This window comes from Geotrypetes seraphini, chromosome 9, assembly GCF_902459505.1.
Source record: "Geotrypetes seraphini chromosome 9, aGeoSer1.1, whole genome shotgun sequence".
NCBI lineage: Eukaryota > Metazoa > Chordata > Amphibia > Gymnophiona > Dermophiidae > Geotrypetes > Geotrypetes seraphini.
The window spans coordinates 35,442,657-35,467,132 of record NC_047092.1 but is presented as its reverse complement, the minus strand read 5'-3'; the positions used below and the strand labels follow the sequence as shown (position 1 = coordinate 35,467,132).

Sequence of the window (24,476 nt, the reverse complement as noted above, 5' to 3'; positions counted from 1 at the left end):
TCTCTCTCATGCATATTCATTAGGGCTAGCCTGAAAACCCGATTGGCCTGGTGTTCCTCCAGGACAGGGTTGGGAATCACTGGTCTATGGTAGCTGCACATTTTTCACAGAAACCATTGGGGGCATTTTCTTATTCTGAACCTGTATTAAAGTGTAAATTAGTGCATGGTACTTGGGAGTAGATAATGCAGGAGCTCTCGATGTCTCGTATTTAGCTTGCTTAGACTTCCATACTATTCTCTACTCATGCCACGTCCCCTATCAAGAAAAGCACTTAACTGTACTGCTGTAATATATCACAAAACCCCTTAACATGGCAGTGCCCTTGCTATTACTGTTCAATTTACTGCACATTAACTACTTATTGCACTTTAGCAAAAGGGACCCTAATGAAACTTCTAAATTGATGCTCTTATCAGCCAAATTTAGGAGCTTTTCAGCTAAAAAAAAAAGTCATCTTAAATTTTGAGTTATAAGTTACACTTCTGCATTTATGCCTGTCATCCATTTACGAGGCTAATTTTTTAGTCTAATGATGAAAATCAGTGGTAAAGTACCAACTTTATTTCCTCCCCTACTAGAAGTTTTGTGAAATTTTAAGTGTATATCTAAGCACTCAGCCTACTATCAATTATTTTAAATCAGATTGAACTTTGGATGGCTGCTTTCAAACTGAAATTAAATTCAGAAAAAGCTAAATTTTTCTTAGCAACTCCCAACGATAAAATTAAAGAAACAATGATACACGCGAATGGGTTGGATTATAATATCGAACACTTCTTAAAAATATTGGGAATAACTTTGTCCAAACATCTTACATTGGAAAAACATTCTGATTTAATATTCAAAAAAAGTATCTCGGTGCTTTGAAAGCTTCGCACCATCAAGAAGTACTTTGATGAAGCCTCTTTTCACTTGTTAGTTCAATCTTCTATTTTAAGTATTCTTGACTACTGTAACATTATATATTTGAGTGCTTTTAAGAAAATTCTTAAACAATTGCGATTGGTTCAGAATACTGCTGTTCGCCTCATTTTTGGTATGAAAAAATGAGAGCACATTACCCCCTTCTATCAAAAGCTCCATTGGTTGCCGTTGGAATCTAGAGTCTTATTTAAGTTTTCATGCATCTGCTATAAACCAGTTTTTGGCATGTTACCAGGCTATCTTACTTCTCATTTTACGCTGAATTACACTAATAAAAGCTCACGAAGAATACATCTGTTTGCATATCCTTCTATAAAACTTGTTATTACAAGAGGTTCCTCGAGAGAACCTTTCATTTCAGGCGGCCAAACTGAATACATGCCTTGCCAAAATCGTGTTAGAAGCTCCCTCTTATCTAGATTTTAGAAAACAGATAAAGACACAACTATTTAACAGGCTGGTATCTTAATGTATCTTATCTTTTAATTCAATACTTTTAATTCTATTTTAAATTGTTTGTATTTTCTCTATATTGTATCCATCTAACTTCACCGAATCTTTCAGATGTATTTTAAATTGATGTATTCATTTGCATTGCATATATTAAGCTTCACTGTTGTGAACCGCCTAGGACCCTTGGGTATGGCGGTATATAAAAATAAAATTTTTATTATAAATATTAAAAAGGGCAATTTAGGAACATAACTTTCAAAATTCATAAACCCTTTGAATGTTAGGCCCAAAGTATACACTGAAAAAAAAGTTATATTTTATGAAGCGATTCATCCAGGGCAATGTACAGCAGGTAAGGTTACAATTTTGATAACAGCATAAAAATAGTAAAATGACTTAATATAAGCATCAATACAATCAATGAGGTAAACTTGAAAATAATAATTTGAAACCTAATAAGAGGATTAATATGAAACAGTATCAGAAATATACAGATTTTAACAGCATTGTAGAACAGTCATATAGAAATATGATATATGTCAGTACAACACAAACATTAAATAACTCATGCTTTAATACACAGAAACAGGAGAATACTGCAAAATGCTTTAATATGTTTGCATGGTAGCCTATTTCTGTGCACCAATTGTGCATCAAAGGCTTAATGCTCTTTAATGAAGGGACTTCTGTGTATATTAGAGAATCATAGAACCTCTTAACACAACAGATTTTAAAGGGAACTGAGATTAAATGCCCACAGAACTGTGCTGTTTCCCATAGTAGTTAAAATAAAAAAAAGAGGTTAAAACACTAAAAATAATCTTCCCAATCTTTAAACACTACAGTCAGTGCCAACTTCAAATCCTGGCCACGGCATTTAAATTTATATCCAGTTTTTCAGCATTAAGCCCCACTGAATATCTAGGTACAAGATGACCACCAGAAGCGATCTGGATCCTGCCTATATCCAGTGCTTTTACCCAGATAAATGTCTAGACAAATTAAGATAATATTTCCTGACAGCATGGATTGTAAAATAATTGCCTTTACAATTTCATAAAATATCGTCACATTTGTTGCTAGATCTACTAAAATGTACTTCTGGCTTTAGTGCCAGCCTGCACTAAAAATTGCTTTTGTGGGTTTGTATAAAGGGAAGGGGGTTTGCATTGTTACAAGTAATGCCAATAGTCTTCGTTACAAGTTTCTGTTCAATGTTTATGTTAGTTTCATCATCTTTAATGGCAAATGTATTTTTCTGTTCAGTAACTGCTCACTAAAAAAATGAAAAGAAAAAGTAATAAATATTGTAGTTTTCCATAATAATGATCGCAATGCTGCTTTCAAAATGCCTTGTCCTTCTTGTCATGGATTATAACAATAATAATAATTACTTTATTTTTTATACCGCAATACCTTGCAGTTCAGTGTGGTTCACAACAAGAGAAACTGTGAAAACACAGCGATAATACATCAAGAAACATAATTGATAAAATTACAATTTTCCTTAAAATTTCCTTAAAATTAATTAGTGGCTTAGTGCACACTAATGCCATTAACACAGATAGTAAATAGGTCCTATTGCATAAAATGGGACATGTGGGTAAATAATTCCTACTGACTCATCATTTTGCACAAGCTTAGCAGTGCACGTTAGTGAATCTTGGCCTTTCAACACAGTATATTAACTAAATCACAATACTGTCCACTACTGCAGGCTCTGATGCTTAACATATTAATAGTTTACTCTTCAGAAGCTCATGTTATCTTCCAATCAGTCACACAAGAGCTTTCTTCCACTGTGCTAACAATGTTTATGTTTTATATCAACAGATAAAAAAGGAAAAAAATCATCAGGTAAAGTATTTATGAGTAAAGACTTTTCCCCTATCCTGAGAGCAAAAAAGACTACAACATTCCTTCTACAGGAAAGTCAGATTATCAGAACAGGAAAACATACTGAAATAAAATGGTGTTTCTGAGACAAATATTTTACAACTTCTTCTCTTTTCTTGTTGCTGGTACCATTGATAAATCAGATAGAGTACGAGGGGCCACTGAAATGTTCTCAGCCCAGCCCACAAACTCGGGGAAGTCTCCATCGAAGGCTATACACTTAGGCCAGTGATTTTCCATTTCTATTTTGTTACATCAGAAAAATATGTAACGAAAAAAAGCAGTAAATCGCTGGACTAAGGGCTCCTTTTATAAAGGTGTGCTAAGCGTTTTACCGTTCGCTAAATAGCACGTGCTAACCACACGCTAACGCGTGCATGTTAGTCTATAGACACATTAGCGGTTAGCGCACGTGCATATTGAACACGCATAGTGTACCATATTTAACACGCATAGCGCTAACCACACGCTAATACGTGCATGTTAGTCTATGGACATATTAGCGGTTAGCGTACGCGCATATTTAAAACTCATAGCGCACCTTAGTAAAACAAGGGGTAAGTGTATAGCCGTCGATGGAGACTGCCCCAACTTTGTTTTTTGGGCTGAGAACTTTTCAGCGGCCCCTCGTATCTTAAATTTTAGTATTCGTTTGTCAAGGTCAATAATAAAATCATATTGATCACTAGGATTTCAGTAATTCAACTGCACAGGAAATATGTACCAAAATGGGAAACTCAGACACCCTTCTTTCAGCCAACAGCTTTGGGGCATGTTCTAATTTAGGGGTGGGTCAACTTGTTTGTAGATCTTGCCTGCCCCAGGAGTTGGGTTATCCTCTGCAGATTCCCAATCGGGAAGTGTGTTTATGGGGTCCCCGTTCCTCAAAACACCAGTCAGGAAGATAACTTATACTTCTAGGCCTATATAATAAAAACATATATTTTTAATTTTAGTTTTGAAAATATATTCATAAGTAAAAACTAAGAAAATGTAGAGCCTGATATTCCAAAAAGCAGAGGCCCTAAATTTAAGCTCCTAAAGGGCCTGTTTACTAAACCATAGTAAAATTTGTAATTACCATGGATTAATGAAAGAATGTAGGCTACGGTAGCTGCAAATTTTTCCATAGAAACCATTGGGGGCGGAGCAGGCATTTTCTTATTCTGAACCTGTATTAAAGTGTAAATTAGTGCATGGTACTTTGGTGTAGTTAATGCAGGAGCTCTCGGTGACTCCTATTTAGCTGGCTTAGACTTCCATACCTATTCTATACCCATGCCACGTCCCCTATCAAGAAGAGCACTTAACTGTACTGCTATAATATATCACAAAACCCCTTAACATGGCTGTGCCCTTGCTATTACTGTGCAATTTACTGCACATTAACTACTTATTACAATTAAGTAAAAGGGCCCTTAATGAAGCTTCTAAATTGATGCTCTATTATCAGCCGAATTTAGGAGCTTTTCAGCTAAAAAAAAAAAGTCATCTTAAATTTACAAGGCTAATTATTGAGTCCAATGATGAAAATCAGTGGTAAAGTACTAACTTTATTTCCTGCCCTACTAGGAGTTTTGTGAAATTTTAAGGGCATATCTAAGCATTCAGCCCTAATAAATATTTAAAAAAAGGCCAATTTAAGAGCGTAATTTTCAAAATTCATAAACCCTTGAATGTTAGGCCCAAAGTATACACTGAAAAAAAAGTTATATTTTATGAAGAGATTCACTCAGGGCAGTGTACAGCAGGTAAGGTTACAACTTTGTTAACAACATAAAAATAGTAAAATGACTAAATATAAGCATCAATACAATCAATGAGGTAAACTTGAAAATAATAATTTGAAACTTAATAAGAGGATTAATATGAAACAGTATCAGAAATATACAGAATTTAACAGAACCGTCATATAATAGAAATATGATAATTGTCAGTGCAACACAAACATTAAATAACTCATGCTTTAATACACAGAAACAGGAGAATACTGCAAAATGCTTTAATACGTTTGCATGGTAGCCTTTTACTGTGCACCAACTGTGCATAAAAGGCTTAATGCTCTTTAGTGAAGGGACTTCTGTGTATACGACAGAATCATAGAACCCGTTAACATAATAGATTTTAAAGGGAACTGAGATTAAATGCCCACAGAACTGTGCTGTTTCCCATAGTAGTTAAAATGAAAAACGAGGTTAAAACACTAAAAATAATCTTCCCAATCTTTAAACTCTGCAAGTCAGTCAAGATATCTTCTTCCTTAAGTGTCCCACGGCAACCAGAGGGCATCCGCTCAAACTCAAGGGTGGGAGATTTCATGGTGACATCAGGAAATACTTCTTCACTGAAAGAGTGGTTGATCGATGGAATAGTCTTCCACGTCAGGTAGTTGAGGCCAGTAACGCACTCGACTTCAAGGGACGATGGGATAAACATGTAGGCTTTCTCCGGGGAAATGCTTAAAAAGAGGGTTCTTGTTGAGGGAGGGTTCTTTGAGTGGGCAGACTTGTTGGGCCGACGGCCCTTTTCTGCCGTCATACTCTATGTTTCTAACTTCAAATCCTGGCCACGGATTTATATCTGTTTTTTCAGCATTAAGCTGAACTGAATATCTAGGTACAAGATGGCCACCAGAAATGATCTCGATCCTGCCTACATCCAGTGCTTTTATCTAGATAAATATCTAGACAAATGAAGACAGTATTTTTGATTTTCCTGTTTCCTGACAGCAGGGATTGTAAAATAATTGCCTTTACCATTTCATAATATATCGTCACATTTGGTGCTAGATCTACTAAAATGTATTTCTGGCTTAGTGCACACTAATACCATTAACACAGATAGTAAATAGGTCCTATTGCATAAAATGGGACATGTGGGTAAATAATTCCTACTAACACATCATTTTGCACAAGCTTAACAGTGTACGTTAGTGAATCTAGGCCTTTCAACACAGTACATTAACTAACTCACAACACTGTCCATTACTGCAGGCTCTGATGCTTAACATATGAATAGTTTACTCATCAGAAGCTCATGCTATCTTCCTATCAGCCACACAGCTTTCTTCCACTGTACTAACAATGTTTGTGCTTTATATCAACAGAAGAAGAAAGCAGCACTTCATCAGGTACAGTATTTATAAGTACAGACTTTTCCCCTATCCTGAGAGCAAAAAAGACTACAACATTCCTTCTACAGGAAAGTCAGATTATCAGAACAGGAAAACATACTGAAATAAAATGGTGTTTCTGTGACAAATATTTTACAACTTCTACTCTTTTCTTGTTGCTGGTACCATTGATAAACCAGATAGAGTATGAGAGGCTGCTGAAAAGATCTCAGCCCAGCCCACCCCACAAACCTGGGGCAGTCTCCATCGAAGGCTATACACTTAGGCCAGTGATTTTCCATTTTATTTTGTTCCATCAGAAAAATATGTAAAGAAAAATGCAGAAAATCGCTGGACTAAGGGCGCCTATTATGGACATATTAGCGGTTAGCACACGCGCATATTTAACATGCACTAAAACGCATAGCGCACCTTAGTAAAATAGAGGGTAAGTGTATAGCCGTCGATGGAGACTGCCCCAACTTTGTTTATTGGGCTGAGAACTTTTCAGCGGCTCCTCGTATCTTAAGTTTTAGTATTCGTTTGTCAAGGTCAATAATAAAATCATATTGATTACTAGGATTTCAGTAATTCAGCTGCACAGAAATTATGTACCAAAAAGGGAAACTCAGACACCCTTCTTTCAGCCAATAGCTTTGGGGCATGTTCTAATTTAGGGGTGGGTCAACTTGTTTGTAGATCTTGCCTGCCCCAGGGGTTGGGTTATCCTCTGCAGATTCCCAATCGGGAAGTGTATTTATGGGGTCCCCGTTCCTCAAAACACCAGTCAGGAAGACAACTTATACTTCTAACCCTATATAATAAAAACATATATTTTTAATTTTAGTTTTGAAAATATATTCATAAGTAAAACCTAAGAAAATGTAGAGCCTGATATTAAAAAAAGCAGAGGCCCTAAATTTAAGCTCCTAAAGGGCCCGTTTACTAAACCATAGTAAAATTTGTAATTACCATGGATTAATGAAAGAATGTAGGCTACGGTGCTGCAAAATTTTCACAGAAACCATTGGGGGCGGAACAGGCATTTTCTTATTCTGATCCTGTATTAAATTGCAAATTAGTGCATGGTCCTTGGCTGTAGTTAATGCAGGAGCTCTCGGTGGCTCCTATTTAGCTGGCTTAGACTTCCATACCTATTCTCTACTCATGCCACGTCCTCTATCAAGAAAAGCACTTAACTGTACTGCTGTAATATAACACAAAACCCCTTAACATGGCAGTGCCCTTGCTATTACTGTGCAATTTACTGCACATTAATTACTTATTGCACTTTAGGAAAAGGGCCCCTAATCAAGCTTCTGAATTGATGCTCTATTGTCAGCCGAATTTAGGAGTTTTTCAGGTAAAAAAAAAAAATTATCTTAAATTTGGAGTTAAAAGTTACACTTCTGCATTTAGGCCTGCTATCCATATACAAGGCTAATTTTTGAGTCTAATGATGAAAATCAGCGGTAAAGTATCAACTTTATTTCCTGCCCAACTAGGAGTTTTGTGAAATTTTAATTGTATATCTAAGTACTCAGCCCTAATAAATATTAAAAAGGCCAATTTAGGAGCATAACTTTCAAAATTCATAAACCCTTTGAATATTAGGCCCAAAGTATACTCTGAAAAAAAGTTATATTTTATGAAGAGATTCACCCAGGGCAGTGCACAGCAAGTAAGGTTACAATTTTGTTAACAGCATAAAAATAGTAAAATGACTAAATATAAGCATAAATACAATCAATGAGGTAAACTTGGAAATAATAATTTGAAACCTAATAACAGGATTAATATGAAACACTATCAGAAATATACAGATTTTAACAGCATTGTAGAACAGTCATATAATAGAAATACGATAAATGTCAGTACAACACAAATAATACCACAATACACAGCATACAAGAATATAATAGATAGCATGGAAGAACATGAAAGGATATTTGTGATATCCTGCAAAATTGTAGCCATTGTATTGTATAGCCTAGGAGTATAATATAAAAAAGAATACTGACTTCTTTATGCTCCCCAGCTAGACCCTAGTACTCTTCCTTGCCATATTACCTTCCTGTCCTCATCTATCCCTTCAGACATACCTCTGCAAGCCCACAGCTGCGTCTTCCTTCTCCTATTGTGCGAGAGAATAAGCACATCATAGCATCATGGATGCCACTGTTGATGTCATCATCAAAGTCCCGTGATGATGATGATGATGATGATGATGTCAAGAGAAATAGACACAGAACTATGGCACAACGGGTCAATAATTATTTTTATTCAACTACATACATTTAAGGATTAAAGAATTTGCCCCTGCTGTTCTTCTTCTTCATAGTCTCTTCAGTGTCTTGGGATTGCTTTGGGATTTAGTAACTGCCATTATGAATTGATTCTAGCCCTAAGGGGTCCTTTTATTAAGATGTGCTAATCGATTTAGAATGTGCTAATCAAGTTAACGTATGTGCTAAGTGCTCTTCCTTTAACTCTGCATTAGCCAGTAAGCACGTGCTAATCATAATGCACTACCTGGTTAATGCTCCATCCATGCCACGCCCCCTCAGAGAAAATGTCTTAAAAATGAAATCTCATGCTTTAATATACAGAAACAGGAGAATACTGCAAAACGCTTTAATATGTTTGCATGGTAGCCTATTTCTGTGCACCAATTGTGCATTAAGGGCTTAATGCTCTTTAGTGAAGACACATCTGTGTATATGAGAGAATCATAGAACCTGTTAACACAACAGATTTTAAAGGGAACGGAGATTAAATGCACACAGAACTGTGCAGTTTCCCATAGTAGTAAAAATAAAAACAAAAGAGGTTAAAAAACTAAAAATAATCTTCCCAATCTTTAAACACTACAGTCAGTGCCAACTTCAAATCCTGGCCACGGCATTTAAATTTATATCTAGTTTTTCAGCATTGAGCCGCACTGATTATCTAAGTCAGTGGTTCCCAACCCTGTCCTGGAGGACCACCAGGCCAATCGGGTTTTTGGGATAGCCCTAATGAATATGCATGGGGCAGATTTGCATGCCTGCCACCTCAATTATATGCAAATCTCTCTCATGCATATTCATTAGGACAATCCCAAAAACCCGACTGGCCTGGTGGTCCTCCAGGACAGGGTTGGGAACCACTGATCTAAGTACAAGATGGCCACCATAAGCGATCTGGATCCTGCCTATATCCAGTGCTTTTACCCAGCTAAATATCTAGAAAATTAAGACAATATTTTTGTTTTTTCCGTTTCCTGATAGCAGGGATTGTAAAATAATTGCCTTTACCATTTCATAAAATATCGTCACATTTGGTGCTAGATCTACTAAAATGTACTTCTGGCTTAGTGCACACTAATACCATTAACACAGATAGTAAATAGGTCCTATTGCATAAAATGGGACATGTGGATAAATAATTCCTACTAACACATCATTTTGCACAAGCTTAGCAGTGCACGTTAGTGAATCTAGGCCTTTCAACACAGTACATTAACTCACAACACTGTCCACTACTGCAGGCTCTGATGCTTAACATATGAATAGTTTACTGATGAGAAGCTCATGTTATCTTCCTATCAGCCAGACAAGAGCTTTCTTCCACTTTGCTAACAATGTTTGTGCTTTATATCAACAGGAGAAAGCAACAGTTCACAAGGTACAGTATTTATAAGTAAAGACTTTTCCCCTTTCCTGAGAGCAAAAAAGACTACAACGTTCCTTCTACAGGAAAGTCAGATTATCAGAACAGGAAAACATACTGAAATAAAATGGTGTTTCTGAGACAAATATTTTACAACTTCTATTCCTTTCTTGTTGCTGATACCATTGATAAATCAGATAGAGTACGAGGGGCCACTGAAATGTTCTCAGCCCAGCCCACAAACTCGGGGCAGTCTCCATCGAAGACTATACACTTAGGCCAGTGATTTTCCATTTTATTTTGTTCTATCAGAAAAATATATAAAGAAAAAAGCAGAAAATTGCTGGATTAAGGGCTCCTTTTATAAAGGTGTGCTAAGCGTTTTACCCTTCGCTAAATAGCACACACTAACCACACGCTAATGCGTGCATGTTAGTCTATGGACACATTAGCGGTTAGCCCACGCGCATATTTAAAACGCATAGCGCACCTGAGTTAAACAAGGGGTAAGTGTATAGCCGTCGTTGGAGACTGCCCCAACTTTGTTTATTGGGCTGAGAACTTTTCAGCGGCTCCTCGTATCTTAAGTTTTAGTATTCGTTTGTCAAGGTCAATAAAAAAATCATATTGATCACTAGGATTTCAGTAATTCAACTTTACAGAAAATAAGTACCAAAATGGGATCCTCAGACGCCCTTCTTTCAGCCATCAGCTTTGGGGCATGTTCTAATTTAGGGGTGGGTCAACTTGTTTGTAGATCTTGCCTGGCCCAGGGGTTGGGTTATCCTCTGCAGATTCCCAATTGGGAAGTGTGTTTATGGGGGTCCTCGTTCCTCTAGACACCAGACAGGAAGACAACGTATACTTCTAGGTTTATATAATAAAAACATATATTTTTAATATTAGTTTTGAAAATATATTCATAAGTAAAATCTAAGATACAAGCTGTGCTGTGGATACAAAAAACAGAAAGACAACAAAAATGACAAAAGAAAACCAGAACCAGTCGAAGGAGTAGTCCACAGCTCCCTCCAGAACTCAGATAAGCTAGTACAATAGGCAAGAAACAAACATTACGGTGATCTTTGCTGATGTGGCTGCTTGCATTGTATTATAATGTCTTGCAGTGTTGTGTACTGTTATATGCCGCTTGTGTTCATGTTCATATTCTATACTTTTTTGTATGCTCTTTGTTCCTGTTTGACTTCAATAAAAATGATTTACAAAACAACCCCCCCCAAAAAAAAACAAAAACAAAAAACTAAGAAAATGTAGAGCCTGATATTCAAAAAAGCAGAGGCCCTAAATTTAAGCTCCTAAAGGGCCCGTTTACTAAACCATAGTTTTGTAATTACCATGGCTTAATGGAAGAATATAGGCTACGGTAGCTGCAAATTTTTCACAGAAACCATTAGGGGCATTTTCTTATTCTGATCCTTTATTAAAGTGTAAATTAGTGCATGGTACTTGGGTGTAGTTAATGCAGGAGCTCTCAGTGTCTCCTATTTAGCTGGCTTAGACTTCCATTCCTATTCTCTACCCATGCCACGTCCCCTATCAAGAAGAGCACTTAACTGTACTGCTGTAATATATCACAAAACCCCTTAACATGGCAGTGCCCTCGCTATTACTGTGCAATTTACTGCACATTAACTACTTATTACACTTTAGTAAATGGGCCCCTAATGAAGCTTCTAAATTGATGCTCTATTGTCAGCTGAATTTAGGAGTTTTTCAGGTAAAAAAAAAAACTTATCTTAAATTTGGAGTTAAAAGTTACACTTCTGCATTTAGGCCTGCTATCCATTTACGAGACTAATTTTCGAGTCCAATGATGAAAATTAGTGGTAAAGTACCAACTTTATTTCTTGCCCTACTAGGAGTTTTGTGAAATTTTAAGCGCATATCTAAGCATTCAGCCCTTATAAATATTTTTTAAAAAATGCCAATTTAAGAGCATAACTTTCAAAATTCATAAACCCTTTGAATGTTAGGCCCAAAGTATACACTGAAAAAAAAGTTATATTTTTTGAAGAAATTCACCCAGGGCAGTGCACAGCAGGTAAGGTTACAATTTTGTTAACAGCATAAAAATAGTAAAATGACTAAATATAAGCATAAATACAATCAATGAGGTAAACTTGGAAATAATAATTTGAAATCTAATAACAGGATTAATATGAAACACTATCAGAAATATACAGATTTTAACAGCATTGTAGAACAGACATATAATAGAAATACGATAAATGTCAGTACAACACAAACAATACCACAATACACAGCATACAAGAATATAATAGATAGCATGGAAGAACATGAAAGGATATTTGTTATATCCTGCAAAATTGTAGCCATTGTATTGTATAGCCTTGGAGTATAATATAAAAAAGAATACTGACTTCTTTTTGCTCCCCAGCTAGACCCTAGTACTCTTCCTTGCCATATTACCTTCCTGTCCTCATCTATCCCTTCAGACATACCTCTGCAAGCCCACAGCTGCATCTTCCTTCTCCTATTGTGCGAGAAAATAAGCACATCATAGCATCATGGATGCCACTGTTGATGTCATCATCAAAGTCCCGTGATGATGATGATGATGTCAAGAGAAATAGACACAGAACTATGGCACAATGGGTCAATAATTATTTTTATTCAACTACATAAGGATTAAAGAGTTTGACCCTGCTGTTCTGCTTCTTCATAGTCTCTTCAGTGTCTTGGGATTGCTTTGGGATTTAGTAACTGCCATTATGAATTGATTCACCCAAGGTGGTATACAGAGGACACAATTTAACATAAAACTTACAATGAAGTAAACTTGGAAATGGTGAATCGAAATGTAGGTAAAGGACTAATATAAAACAGTATTAGATATACATGCTGTGGAACAATTACAAAACATACTAAGTCAGAAGAGAATATAGATTTAAAACAGCAATTGCTAATATAAAATGATGCACCATGAAAGCTTAGAAGGAGATGAGGGCTTAAAGAATTTTCACCAGGAATTTTAAGTGTTTTTGTTTTATATCAACAGATGAGGATCGAATCAAAAATGCAGGTACTGTATATATATCTAAGAATTTTTTTCCTCTTTCATACAGAAAAGAGGATTGAAACATTCCACCTACTGAAAAAAGCCAATTATCAGTTGAGAAAAATACATTTAAATAAAATGAAAGTTACAACACAGAGTTCTTATATATTCTATCTTAATCTTTAGTATTAATTTGTTTAGCATTTCTCTATAGAGCTATTCTTAATCTTCTTTTAGAGACTTTACACTCAGTAAAGATAGGTGGAAACCATCATGAGCAAGAGAATGGTCAAAACATGACCCTAAAAATGTTTGGAAAAAAATAGACTGAAAGAAAGATCTTAGGCATCCTAAATAAGTGTGAATATTTAGGGCATAAATGACTAAGCTTCCACCTTCTCCAAGGACAAATAGAAACTGAGAGAAAATCCTCACTAACCCGCCCCCACCCCCCATTTTACAAAACTGTAGCGCAGTTTTTAGTGCTACCCGTGGCGGTAACAGCTCCAGCACTAATAAGAATTCTATGAGCATTGGAGAGGTTGCCGCTGCGGCTGGTGATAAAAACTGCCTTATGATTTTGTATAATGGGGGTGGGGTTTAAATCTGGCTTTTAATGAGTTGAAAACAGACATATACTTCATAATCCCCACAGAAGATACCAACTTAATTGTAAGCCTTGCATTTCATCCTCTTCATGTGTCTAGGGCAGGGGTAGGCAATTCCGGTCCTCGTGAGCCGGAGCCAGGTTAGTTTTCAGGATATCCACAATGAATATGTATGAGATAGATTTGCACTCACTGCCTCCTTGAGATGCAAATTTATCTCATGCATATTTATTGTGGATATCCTGAAAACCTGACTTGGCACCGGCTCTGGAGATCGGAATTGCCTACCCCTGGTCTAGGACATGGTTCCCAGTCTTGCCTTGTGAGACCCTCAGTCATAAAAAGTTCAAGTGTTCAGAATATCCCAAATAAGTGTACACATGAGAATAGAAATCTATTTCATGCATATTCAATAGGGATGGCCTTAAAATTCCACCCATTTAGTGTCCTTCTGGGGCTGGGATCTCAAAGTCCCTCCTTGAGGACCGCAATCCAATTGGGTTTTTTGGATTTCCCCAATGAATATGCATTGAAAGCAGTGCATACACATAGATCTCATGCATATTCATTGGGGAAATCATGAAAACCCAACTGGATTGCAATCCAAACGGGTTTTCAGGATTTCACCAATGAATATGCAATGAATGTAGTGCATGCACATAGATCTCTGCATATTCATTGGGGAAATCCTGAAAACCCAGCTGGATTGTGGCCCTCAAGGAAGGACTTTGAGACCCCTGTTCTAGGGCTATCAGTAAATACCACTGATCTCAGGGTATGTTGTGAGGTCTGCAGCTTGTCTTTATATATAGTGATTTCACTGAACTTATTGAGAATAGGGAGGTCTGATGAATTTGATGAACTTTCCCACCAAAATTCAAATTCATGACCAACAGACCTCTCTGTTCTCAATCAGGTCAGTGAACCCACTATATATAAAGACAAACTGCAGACCTCACAGCACACCATGAAGAAAGCCACAGCATGATGGAAGAAACATCAGTTCAACCTACCTAGACGCTGCAAGACTCAGAAACAGTTATTTTTCATAAAGTACGAAAAAACTGGATATATGCTGGACTCGCATGTATAGCCTTCAATGGAGACTACATTAAGAACATAAGAATAGCCTTACTGGGTCAGACCAATGGTCCATCAAGACCAGTAGCCTGTTCTAACGGTGGCCAATCCAAGCCACTAGTACCTGGCCAAAACCCAAAGAGTTGAAATATTCCATTCCATCTCTTGGGCTTCCGCAGCTGGCATCATGATTGTTGCTGTTTTCCTGATCTCACCGTGTCTGGATAGGTAGAACTGACTTTTCCGCCATCATGCTGTGGCTTTCTTCAGGGTATGTTGTGAGGTCTGCAGCTTGTCTTTATATATAGTGAGTTCACTGAACTTATTGAGAATAGGGAGGTCTGATGAATTTGATGAACTTTCCAACCAATATTCAAATTCATGACCAACAGACCACTCTGTTCTCAATCAGGTCAGTAAACCCACTATATATAAAGACAAAATGCAGACCTCACAGCATACCATGAAGAAAGCCACAGCATGATGGAAGAAACATCAGTTCAACCTACCCAGACGCGGCAAGACTCAGAAACAGCTATTTTTCATACAGTACGAAAAAACTGGATATATACTGGACTCGCATGTATAGCCTTCAATGGAGACTACATTAAGAACATAAGAATAGCCTTACTGGGTCAGACCAATGGTCCATCAAGGCCTGATGTAACGATGGCCAATCCAAGCCACTAGTACTTGGCCAAAACCAAGTTGAAATATTCCATGCTACCAATCCAGGGCAAGCAGTAACTTCCCCCATGTCTTTCTCAACAACAGACTATAGACTTTTCCTCCAGGAACTTGTCCAAATCTTTCTTTAAACCAGCTACGCTCTATGCTCTTACCACATCCTCTAGCAACACGTTCCAGAGCTTAAAAATTCTCAGAGTGAAGAAAAAATTTCCTCCTATTAGTTTTAAAAGTTTTTCCCTGTAACTTCATCGAGTGTCCCATAGTCTTTATAATTTCTGACGGAGTGAAAAAGTAACTTGGTTTTTTTTACCAAACATTTTAAACCAACCTCATATATTTAATGGATGGCTTTAGCAGTCAGTTAATACTATCATCAAGATTAATACTTGGAAATATCTTAAAACTCTTGGCAAGATGTCTGTGCTTATTTTGTGTCAACACTCCACCTGTAGGATCTGGTTTAGTTGATATTATTCAAAGTCTTTTGCTATACACATGGAATGACAGAAAAGATGTAGTAAATTTAGCAGTTATTGAATATGGTCTGGCATTGTAGCGGGTTAATTATCTACTGTTTCTTATTTACGAACTGGTTGGTGAAGTGGCAGTGAAAGAAAACATGGCATTTTATGAGTGTTAGAACAGTTTGGCTTTATGATTGCTGGTTGAATAAGAAAATCATATATTTTGCTAAGCCTGTTATTTAGGAAGAGAACAGTAAGCATGGTTCAGAGATACTATGGAAGACAAAGATTAATTTCCCTAGCTTTGTCTTTTCTCTGGGCTGACTGGTGCTAGGGGCACTTCAAATTGGGAATCTCAGCCTTCACATAATGGTGACAGCAAGAGACTAAGGGTTAGATACACTAAGCAAACTGATTGTGTACCGATCGGTTTGCGAGCCCTTTGCGATCCAATTTACTTCTGACCTGATTCACTAACCTGTGTCTCAATCATCCTCCGATCCACGCATGCAAATGAGGGGGAACGGCATTCAAATGATGGCATGCAGCGATTCACAAACCAAAACCCTGCAACACCGACTGGACTGGCCGATCAGAAACAAGCGACTGTTGAGGACCAATCGATCAGCTGTTTTTCGACTGCCCTGCCTTCTGCCACCTTACTCTCTGCCCCGAATTCCTGTTTTCAGCCCCCACCTCTCCTGCCGGCCGCGAATCTCTCCTGCTGGCCGCGAATCTCCTCTTCTCACCTGCCTGCCCTGAATCTCTCCTACCTGCCCCAACTCGCTGCCTTTCTCCCGCACTATGAGACCGTGGTTTTAACACGCAGGTTTAAAGCGGGTTAAAACCAAGGGCATGCTCTTTAGTGAAGCATGAGGGCGATTTGTAAATCAGACCCACGGACATGGATTGGATACCGCATGGACCGGATCCGACCTGTGACCCTTGTGAATCTAGTCCTAAGGGGTCCTTTTACTAAGATGTGCTAATCGTTTTAGAATGCGCTAATCAAGTTAATGTGTGTGCTATGTGCTCTTCCTTTAACTCTGTATTCGCCAGTAAGCACATGCTAATCATGGTTAATGCTCCATCCATGCTACGCCCCCTCAGAGAAAATGTCTTAAAAATGAAATAACTCATGCTTTAATAGATAGAAACAGGAGAATACTGCAAAACGCTTTAATATGTTTGCATGGTAGCCTGTTTCTGTGCACCACCTGTGCATTAAGGGCTTAATGCTCTTTAGTGAAGGGACTTCTGTGTATACGACAGAATCATAGAACCTGTTAACACAATAGATTTTAAAGAAAACAGAAATTAAATGCCCACAGAACTGTGAAGTTTCCCATAGTAGTTAAAATGAAAAACAAGATTAAAATACTAAAAATAATCTTCCCAATCTTTAAACACTACAGTCAGTGCCAACTTCAAATCCTGTCCACGGATTTATATCTGTTTTTTTCAGCATTAAGCTCCACTGAATATCTAGGTACAAGATGGCCACCAGAAATGATCTGGATCCTGCCTACATCCAGTGATTTTATCTAGATAAATATCTAGACAAATTAAAAAAATATTTGTGATTTTCCTGTTTCCTGACATCAGGGATTGTAAAATAATTGCCTTTACCATTTCATAAAATATCGTCACATTTGGTGCTAGATCTACTAAAATGTACTTCTGGCTTAGTGCACACTAATGCCATTAACACAGATAGTAAATAGGTCCTATTGCATAAAATGGGACATGTGGATAAATAATTCCTACTAACACATCATTTTGCACAAGCTTAGCAGTGTACGTTAGTGAATCTAGGCCTTTCAACACAGTACATTAACTCACAACACTGTCCACTACTGCTGATCAGAAGATCATGTTATCTTCCTATCAGCCAGACAAGAGCTTTCTTCCACTGTGCTAACAATGTTTGTGCTTTATATCAACAGAAGGAAAAAAGAACAGTACATCAGGTACAGTATTTATAAGTAAAGACTTTTCCCCTTTCCTGAGAGCAAAAAAGACTACAACATTCCTTCTACAGGAAAATCAGATTATCAGAACAGGAAAACATACTGAAATAAAATGGTGTTTCTGAGACAAATATTTTACAACTTCTACTCTTTTCTTGTTGCTGGTACCATTGATAAACCAGATAGAGTACGAGGGGCTGCTGAAAAGATCTCAGCCCAGCCCACCCCACAAACTTGGGGCAGTCTCCATCGAAGGCTATACACTTAGGCCAGTGATTTTCCATTTTATTTTGTTCCATCAGAAAAATATGTAACGAAAAATCCAGAAAATCGCTGGACTAAGGGTTCCTTTTATAAATGTGTGCTAAGCGTTTTACGGTTCGCTAAGTAGCGCGCGCTAACCACACGCTAATGCGTGCATGTTAGTCTATGGACACAGCGGTTAGCGCATGCGCATATTTAACATGCACTAAAACGCATAGCGCACCTTAATAAAACAGAAGGTAAGTGTATAGCCGTCGATGGAGACTGCCCCAACTTTGTTTATTGGGCTGAGAACTTTTCAGCGGCTCCTCGTATCTTAAGTTTTAGTATTCGTTTGTCAAGGTCAATAATAAAATCATATTTATCACTAGGATTTCAGTAATTCAACTTTACAGAAAATAAGTACCAAAATGAGATCCTCAGACACCCTTCTTTCAGCCATCAGCTTTGGGGCATGTTCTAATTTAGGGGTTGGTCAACTTGTTTGTAGATCTTGCCTGGCCCAGGGGTTGGGTTATCCTCTGCAGATTCCCAATTGGGAAGTGTGTTTATGGGGGTCCTCGTTCCTCTAGACACCAGACAGGAAGACAACTTATACTTCTAGTCCTATATAATAAAAACATATATTTTTAATTTTAGTTTTGAAAATATATTCATAAGTAAAAACTAAGAAAGTGTAGAGCCTGATATTCAAAAAAGCAGAGGCCCTAAATTTAAGCTTCTAAAGGGCCCGTTTACTAAACCATAGTAAAATTAGTAATTACCATGGCTTAATGAAAGAATATAGGCTACGGTAGCTTCAAATTTTACACAGAAATCATTGGGGGCGGAACAGGCATTTTCTTATTCTGATCCTGTATTAAAGTGTAAATTAGTGCATGGTACTTGGGTGTAATTAATGCAGGAGCTCTCGGTGGCTCCTATTTAGCTGGCTTAGACTTCCATACCTATTCTCTACCCATGCCACGTCCCCTATCAAGAAAAGCACTTAACTGTACTGCTGTAATATATCACAAAACCCCTTAACATGGCTGTGCCCTTGCTATTACTGTGCAATTTACTGCACATTAACTACTTATTGCACTTTAGCAAAATGCCCCCTAATCAAGCTTCTGAATTGATGCTCTATTGTCAGCCGAATTTAGGAGCTTTTCAGGTAAAAAAAAAACTTATCTTAAATTTGGAGTTAAAAGTTACACTTCTGCATTTAGGCCTGCTATCCATTTACGAGACTAATTTTCGAGTCTAATGATGAAAATCAGTGGTAAAGTACCAACTTTATTTCCTGCCCAACTAGGAGTTTTGTGAAATTTTAATTGTATATCTAAGTACTCAGCCCTAATAAATATTAAAAAGGCCAATTTAGGAGCATAACTTTCAAAATTCATAAACCCTTTGAATATTAGGCCCAAAGTATACACTGAAAAAAAGGTTATATTTTATGAAGAGATTCACCCAGGGCAGTGCACAGCAGGTAAGGTTACAATTTTGTTAACAGCATAAAAATAGTAAAATGACTAAATATAAGCATAAATACAATCAATGAGGTAAACTTGGAAATAATAATTTGAAATCTAATAACAGGATTAATATGAAACACTATCAGAAATATACAGATTTTAACAGCATTGTAGAACAGACATATAATAGAAATACGATAAATGTCAGTACAACACAAACAATACAACAATACCACAATACACAGCATACAAGAATATAATAGACAGCATAGAAGGATATTTGTGGTATCCTTCAAAATTGTAGCCATTGTATTGTATAGCCTTGGAGTATAATATAAAAAAGAATACTGACTTCTTTTTGCTCCCCAGCTAGACCCTAGTACTCTTCCTTGCCATATTACCTTCCTGTCCTCATCTATCCCTTCAGACATACCTCTGCAAGCCCACAGCTGCATCTTCCTTCTCCTATTGTGCGAGAAAATAAGCACATCATAGCATCATGGATGCCTCTGTTGATGTCATCATCAAAGTCCCGTGATGATGATGATGATGTCAAGAGAAATAGACACAGAACTATGGCACAACGGGTCAATAATTATTTTTATTCAACTACATACATTTAAGGATTAAAGAGTTCCATGGCTTCATCGTGGCCTGTGGGCCATAGTTTGCCCCTGCTGTTCTGCTTCTTCACAGTCTCTTCAGTGTCTTGGGATTGCTTTGGGATTTATTAACTGCCATTTTGAAGAGATTCACCCAAGGTGGTATACAGCAGATAAAGTTTAACATAAAACTTTCAATTTTGAATATAAGTATAATGAAGTAAACTTGGAAATGGTGAATCGAAATGTAGGTAAAGGACTAATATGAAACAGTATTAGATATACATGCTGTGGAACAATTATAAAACATCAATTGCTAATATAAAATGAAGGACCATGAAAACTAAGAGCGAGATGAGGGCTTAATGAATTTTCACCAGGAATTTTACGTATTTTTGTTTTATATCAACAGGTGAACAAAAACCAGGTACAGTATCTATATGTAAGGATTTTTTTCCCCTTCCATACAGAAAAGAGGATTGAAACATTCCTTCTACTGAAAAAAGCCAATTATCAGATGAGGAAAATACATTTAAATAAAATGAAAGTTATGACACAGGATTCTTATATATTCTATCTTAATCTTTAGTATTAATTTGTTTAGCATTTCTCTCTAGAGCTATTCTTAATCTTCTTTTAGAGACTTTACACTCAGTAAAGATAGGTGGAAACCATCATGAGCAAAAGAATGGTCAAAACATGACCCTAAAAATGTTTGGAAAAAAAATAGACTGAAAGAAAGATTTCAGGCATCCTAAATAACTGTGAATGTTTAGGGCACAAATGACTAAGCTTCCACCCTCTCCCAGGACACCATAGATAGAAACTGACAGAAAATCCTCACTAACCCCCCCCCCCCCCCCATTTTACAAAACTTAGCGCAGTTTTTAGTGCTACCCGTGGCGGTAACAGCTCCAGCACTAATAAGAATTCTATGAGCATTGGAGCGGTTGCCGCTGCGGCTGGTGATAAAATCCGCCTTATGGTTTTGTAGCATGGGGGCTTGGGGTTTAAATCTGGCTTTTAATGAGTTGAAAACAGGCATATCCTTCATAATCCCCACAGAAGATAGAAACTTTATTGTCAGCCTAGCATTTCATCCTCTGCCATGTATCTAGGGCAGGGGTAGGCAATTCTGGTCATCGAGAGCCGGAGCCAGGTCAGTTTTCAGGATATCCACAATGAATATGTATGAGATAGATTTGCACACACTGCCTCCTTTAGATGCAAAATTATCTCATGCATATTTATTGTGAATATCCTGAAAACCTGACCTGGCACTGGCTTTGGAGGACCGAAATTGTCTACCTCTGGTCAAGGGCATGGTTCCCAGCCTTGCCTTGTGAGACCCTCAGTCATGAACAGATCAAGTGTTCAGAATATCCCAAATAAGTGTACACATGAGAATATAAATCTAATTCATGCATTTTCATTAGGGATGGCCTTAAAATTCCACCCATTTGTGTCCTTCTAGGGCAGGGATCTCAACGTCCCTCCTTGAGGACCGCAATCCAATTGGGTTTTTTGGATTTCCCCAATGAATATGCAATGAATGCAGTGCATGCACATAGATCTCATGCATATTCATTGGGGAAATCCTGAAAACCCGACTGGATTGCGGCCCTCAAGGAGGGACTTTGAGACCCCTGTTCTAGGGCTATCAGTAAATACCACTGATCTAGGGAGAAGAAAGAAGGAAAATACAAAAGAAATTTAATCAGCTGAAAGAAACTCTGGAGACTTTACCTGGGGTGGGGGAGGGGGTACTTGATGTATATGTCTCTAGAAGGAATTTCTGCATAAATCATCCTCTTCCACTAATACTTTGGGAAATGATTTCTTCTTAAATAGAGTCTGGCAACCAACTACCGATGTTAATTGGATTACAGTGCCAACATTCGTTCTTTGGGCTTCCGCAGCTGGCATCATGATTGTTGCTGTTTTCCTGATCTCGCCGTGTCTGGATAGGTAGAACCGACTTTTCCGCCATCATGCTGTGGCTTTCTTCAGGGTATGCTGTGAGGTCTGCAGCTTGTCTTTATATATAGTGAGTTCACTGATCTTATTGAGAATAGGGAGGTCTGATGAATTTGAAGAACTTTTCCACCCAAATTCAAATTCATGACCAACAGACCTCTCTGTTCTCAATCAGGTCAGTGAACCCACTATATATAAAGACAAAATGCAGACCTCACAGCATACCATGAAGAAAGCCACAGCCTGATGGAAGAAACATCAGTTCAACCTACCCAGACGCAGCAAGACTCAGAAACAGCTATTTTTCATAAAGTACGAAAAAACTGGATATATGCTGGACTCGCATGTATAGCCTTCAATGGAGACTACATTAAGAACATAAGAATAGCCTTACTGGGTCAGACCAATGGTCCATCAAGACCAGTAGCCTATTCTAACGGTGGCCAATCCAAGCCACTAGTACCTGGCCAAAACCCAAGGAGTTGAAATATTCCATGCTACCAATCCAGGGCAAGCAGTAGCTTCTCCCATGTCTTACTCAATAACAGACTATAGACTTTTCCTCCAGGAACTTGTCCAAACCTTTCTTAAAACCAGCTATGCTCTATGCTCTTACCACATCCTCTGGCAACGCGTTCCAGAGCTTAAAAATTCTCAGGATGAAGAAAAAATTTCCTCCTATTAGTTTTAAAAGTTTTTCCCTGTAACTTCATCGAGTGTCCCATAGTCTTTATAATTTCTGACGGAGTGAAAAAGTAACTTGGTTTTTTTTACAAAACATTTTAAACCAACCTCATATATTTAATGGATGGCTTTAGCAGTCAGTTAATACTATCATCAAGATTAATACTTGGAAATATCTTAAAACTCTTGGCAAGATGTCTGTGCTTATTTTGTGTCAACACTCCACCTGTAGGATCTGGTTTAGTTGATATTATTCAAAGTCTTTTGCTATACACATGGAATGACAGAAAAGATGTAGTAAATTTAGCAGTTATTGAATATGGTCTGGCATTGTAGCGGGTTAATTATCTACTGTTTCTTATTTACGAACTGGTTGGTGTAGTTGCAGTGAAGAAAACACTTGGTATTTTATGAGTGTTATAGCAGTTTGGCTTTATGGTTGCTGGTTCAATAAGAAAATCGTATATTTTGCTAAGCCTGTTATTTAGGAAAAGAACAGTAAGCATGGTTCAGAGATACTATGGAAGACAAAGATTAATTTCCCTAGCTTTGTCTTTTCTCTGGGCTGACTGGTGCTAGGGGCACTTCAGAGGCAAAGTCATTGGGAATCTCAGCCTTCACATAATGGTGACTGCAAGGGACTAAGGGTTAGATTCACTAAGCAAACTGATCGTGTATCGATCGGTTTGCGAGCCCTTTGCGATCCGATTTACCTCTGACCTGATTCACTAACCTGTGTCCCGATCATCCTCCGATCCACGCATGCTAATGAGGGGGAACGGCATTTAAATGATGGCAGGCAGTGATTCACAAACCAAAACCCTGCAACACCGACTGGACTGGCCGATCAGAAACAAGCGACTGTTGAGGACCAATCGATCAGCTGTTTTACGACTGCCCTGCCTTCTGCCACCTTACTCTCTGCCCCGAATTCCTGTTTTCAGCCCCCACCTCTCTTGCCGACCGTGAATCTCTCCTGCCAGCCGCGTATCTCCTCTTCTCACCTGCCTGCCCTGAATCTCTCCTACCTGCCCCAACTCGCTGCCTTTCTCCCGCACTATGAGACCGTGGTTTTAACACGCAGGTTTAAAGCGGGTTAAAACCATGGGCATGCTCTTTAGTGAAGCATGAGGGCGATTTGTAAATCAGACCCACGGACATGGATTGGATACCGCACGGACCGGATCCGACCTGTGACCTGTGTGAATCTAGTCCTAAGGGGTCCTTTTACTAAGATGTGCTAATCGTTTTAGAATGCGCTAATCAAGTTAAGGTATGTGCTATGTGCTCTTCCCTTAACTCTGTATTCGCCAGTAAGCACATGCTAATCATGGTTAATGCTCCATCCATGCCACGCCCCCTCAGAGAAAATGTCTTAAAAATGAAATAACTCATGCTTTAATAGATAGAAACAGGAGAATACTGCAAAACGCTTTAATATGTTTGCATGGTAGCCTGTTTCTGTGCACCAACTGTGCATTAAGGGCTTAATGCTCTTTAGTGAAGGGACTTCTGTGTATACGACAGAATCATAGAACCTGTTAACACAATAGATTTTAAAGAAAACTGAAATTAAATGCCCACAGAACTGTGCAGTT

At 37.9% G+C, this 24,476-nt stretch overlaps 1 protein-coding gene across 1 annotated transcript in view; it reads left to right on the top strand.

Moving 5' to 3' along the window:
* Positions 1 to 24,476, top strand: part of LOC117366894 (mucin-19-like) — a 441,720-nt gene that overhangs the window by 78,586 nt on the left and 338,658 nt on the right. The window contains exons 14-19 of the mRNA XM_033958871.1: positions 3,214 to 3,237; positions 6,383 to 6,406; positions 10,034 to 10,054; positions 13,080 to 13,103; positions 17,868 to 17,891; positions 20,630 to 20,644. Of these exons, the coding sequence (XP_033814762.1) occupies positions 3,214 to 3,237; positions 6,383 to 6,406; positions 10,034 to 10,054; positions 13,080 to 13,103; positions 17,868 to 17,891; positions 20,630 to 20,644 (132 nt within the window). The remainder of the gene's footprint in view (positions 1 to 3,213; positions 3,238 to 6,382; positions 6,407 to 10,033; positions 10,055 to 13,079; positions 13,104 to 17,867; positions 17,892 to 20,629; positions 20,645 to 24,476) is intronic.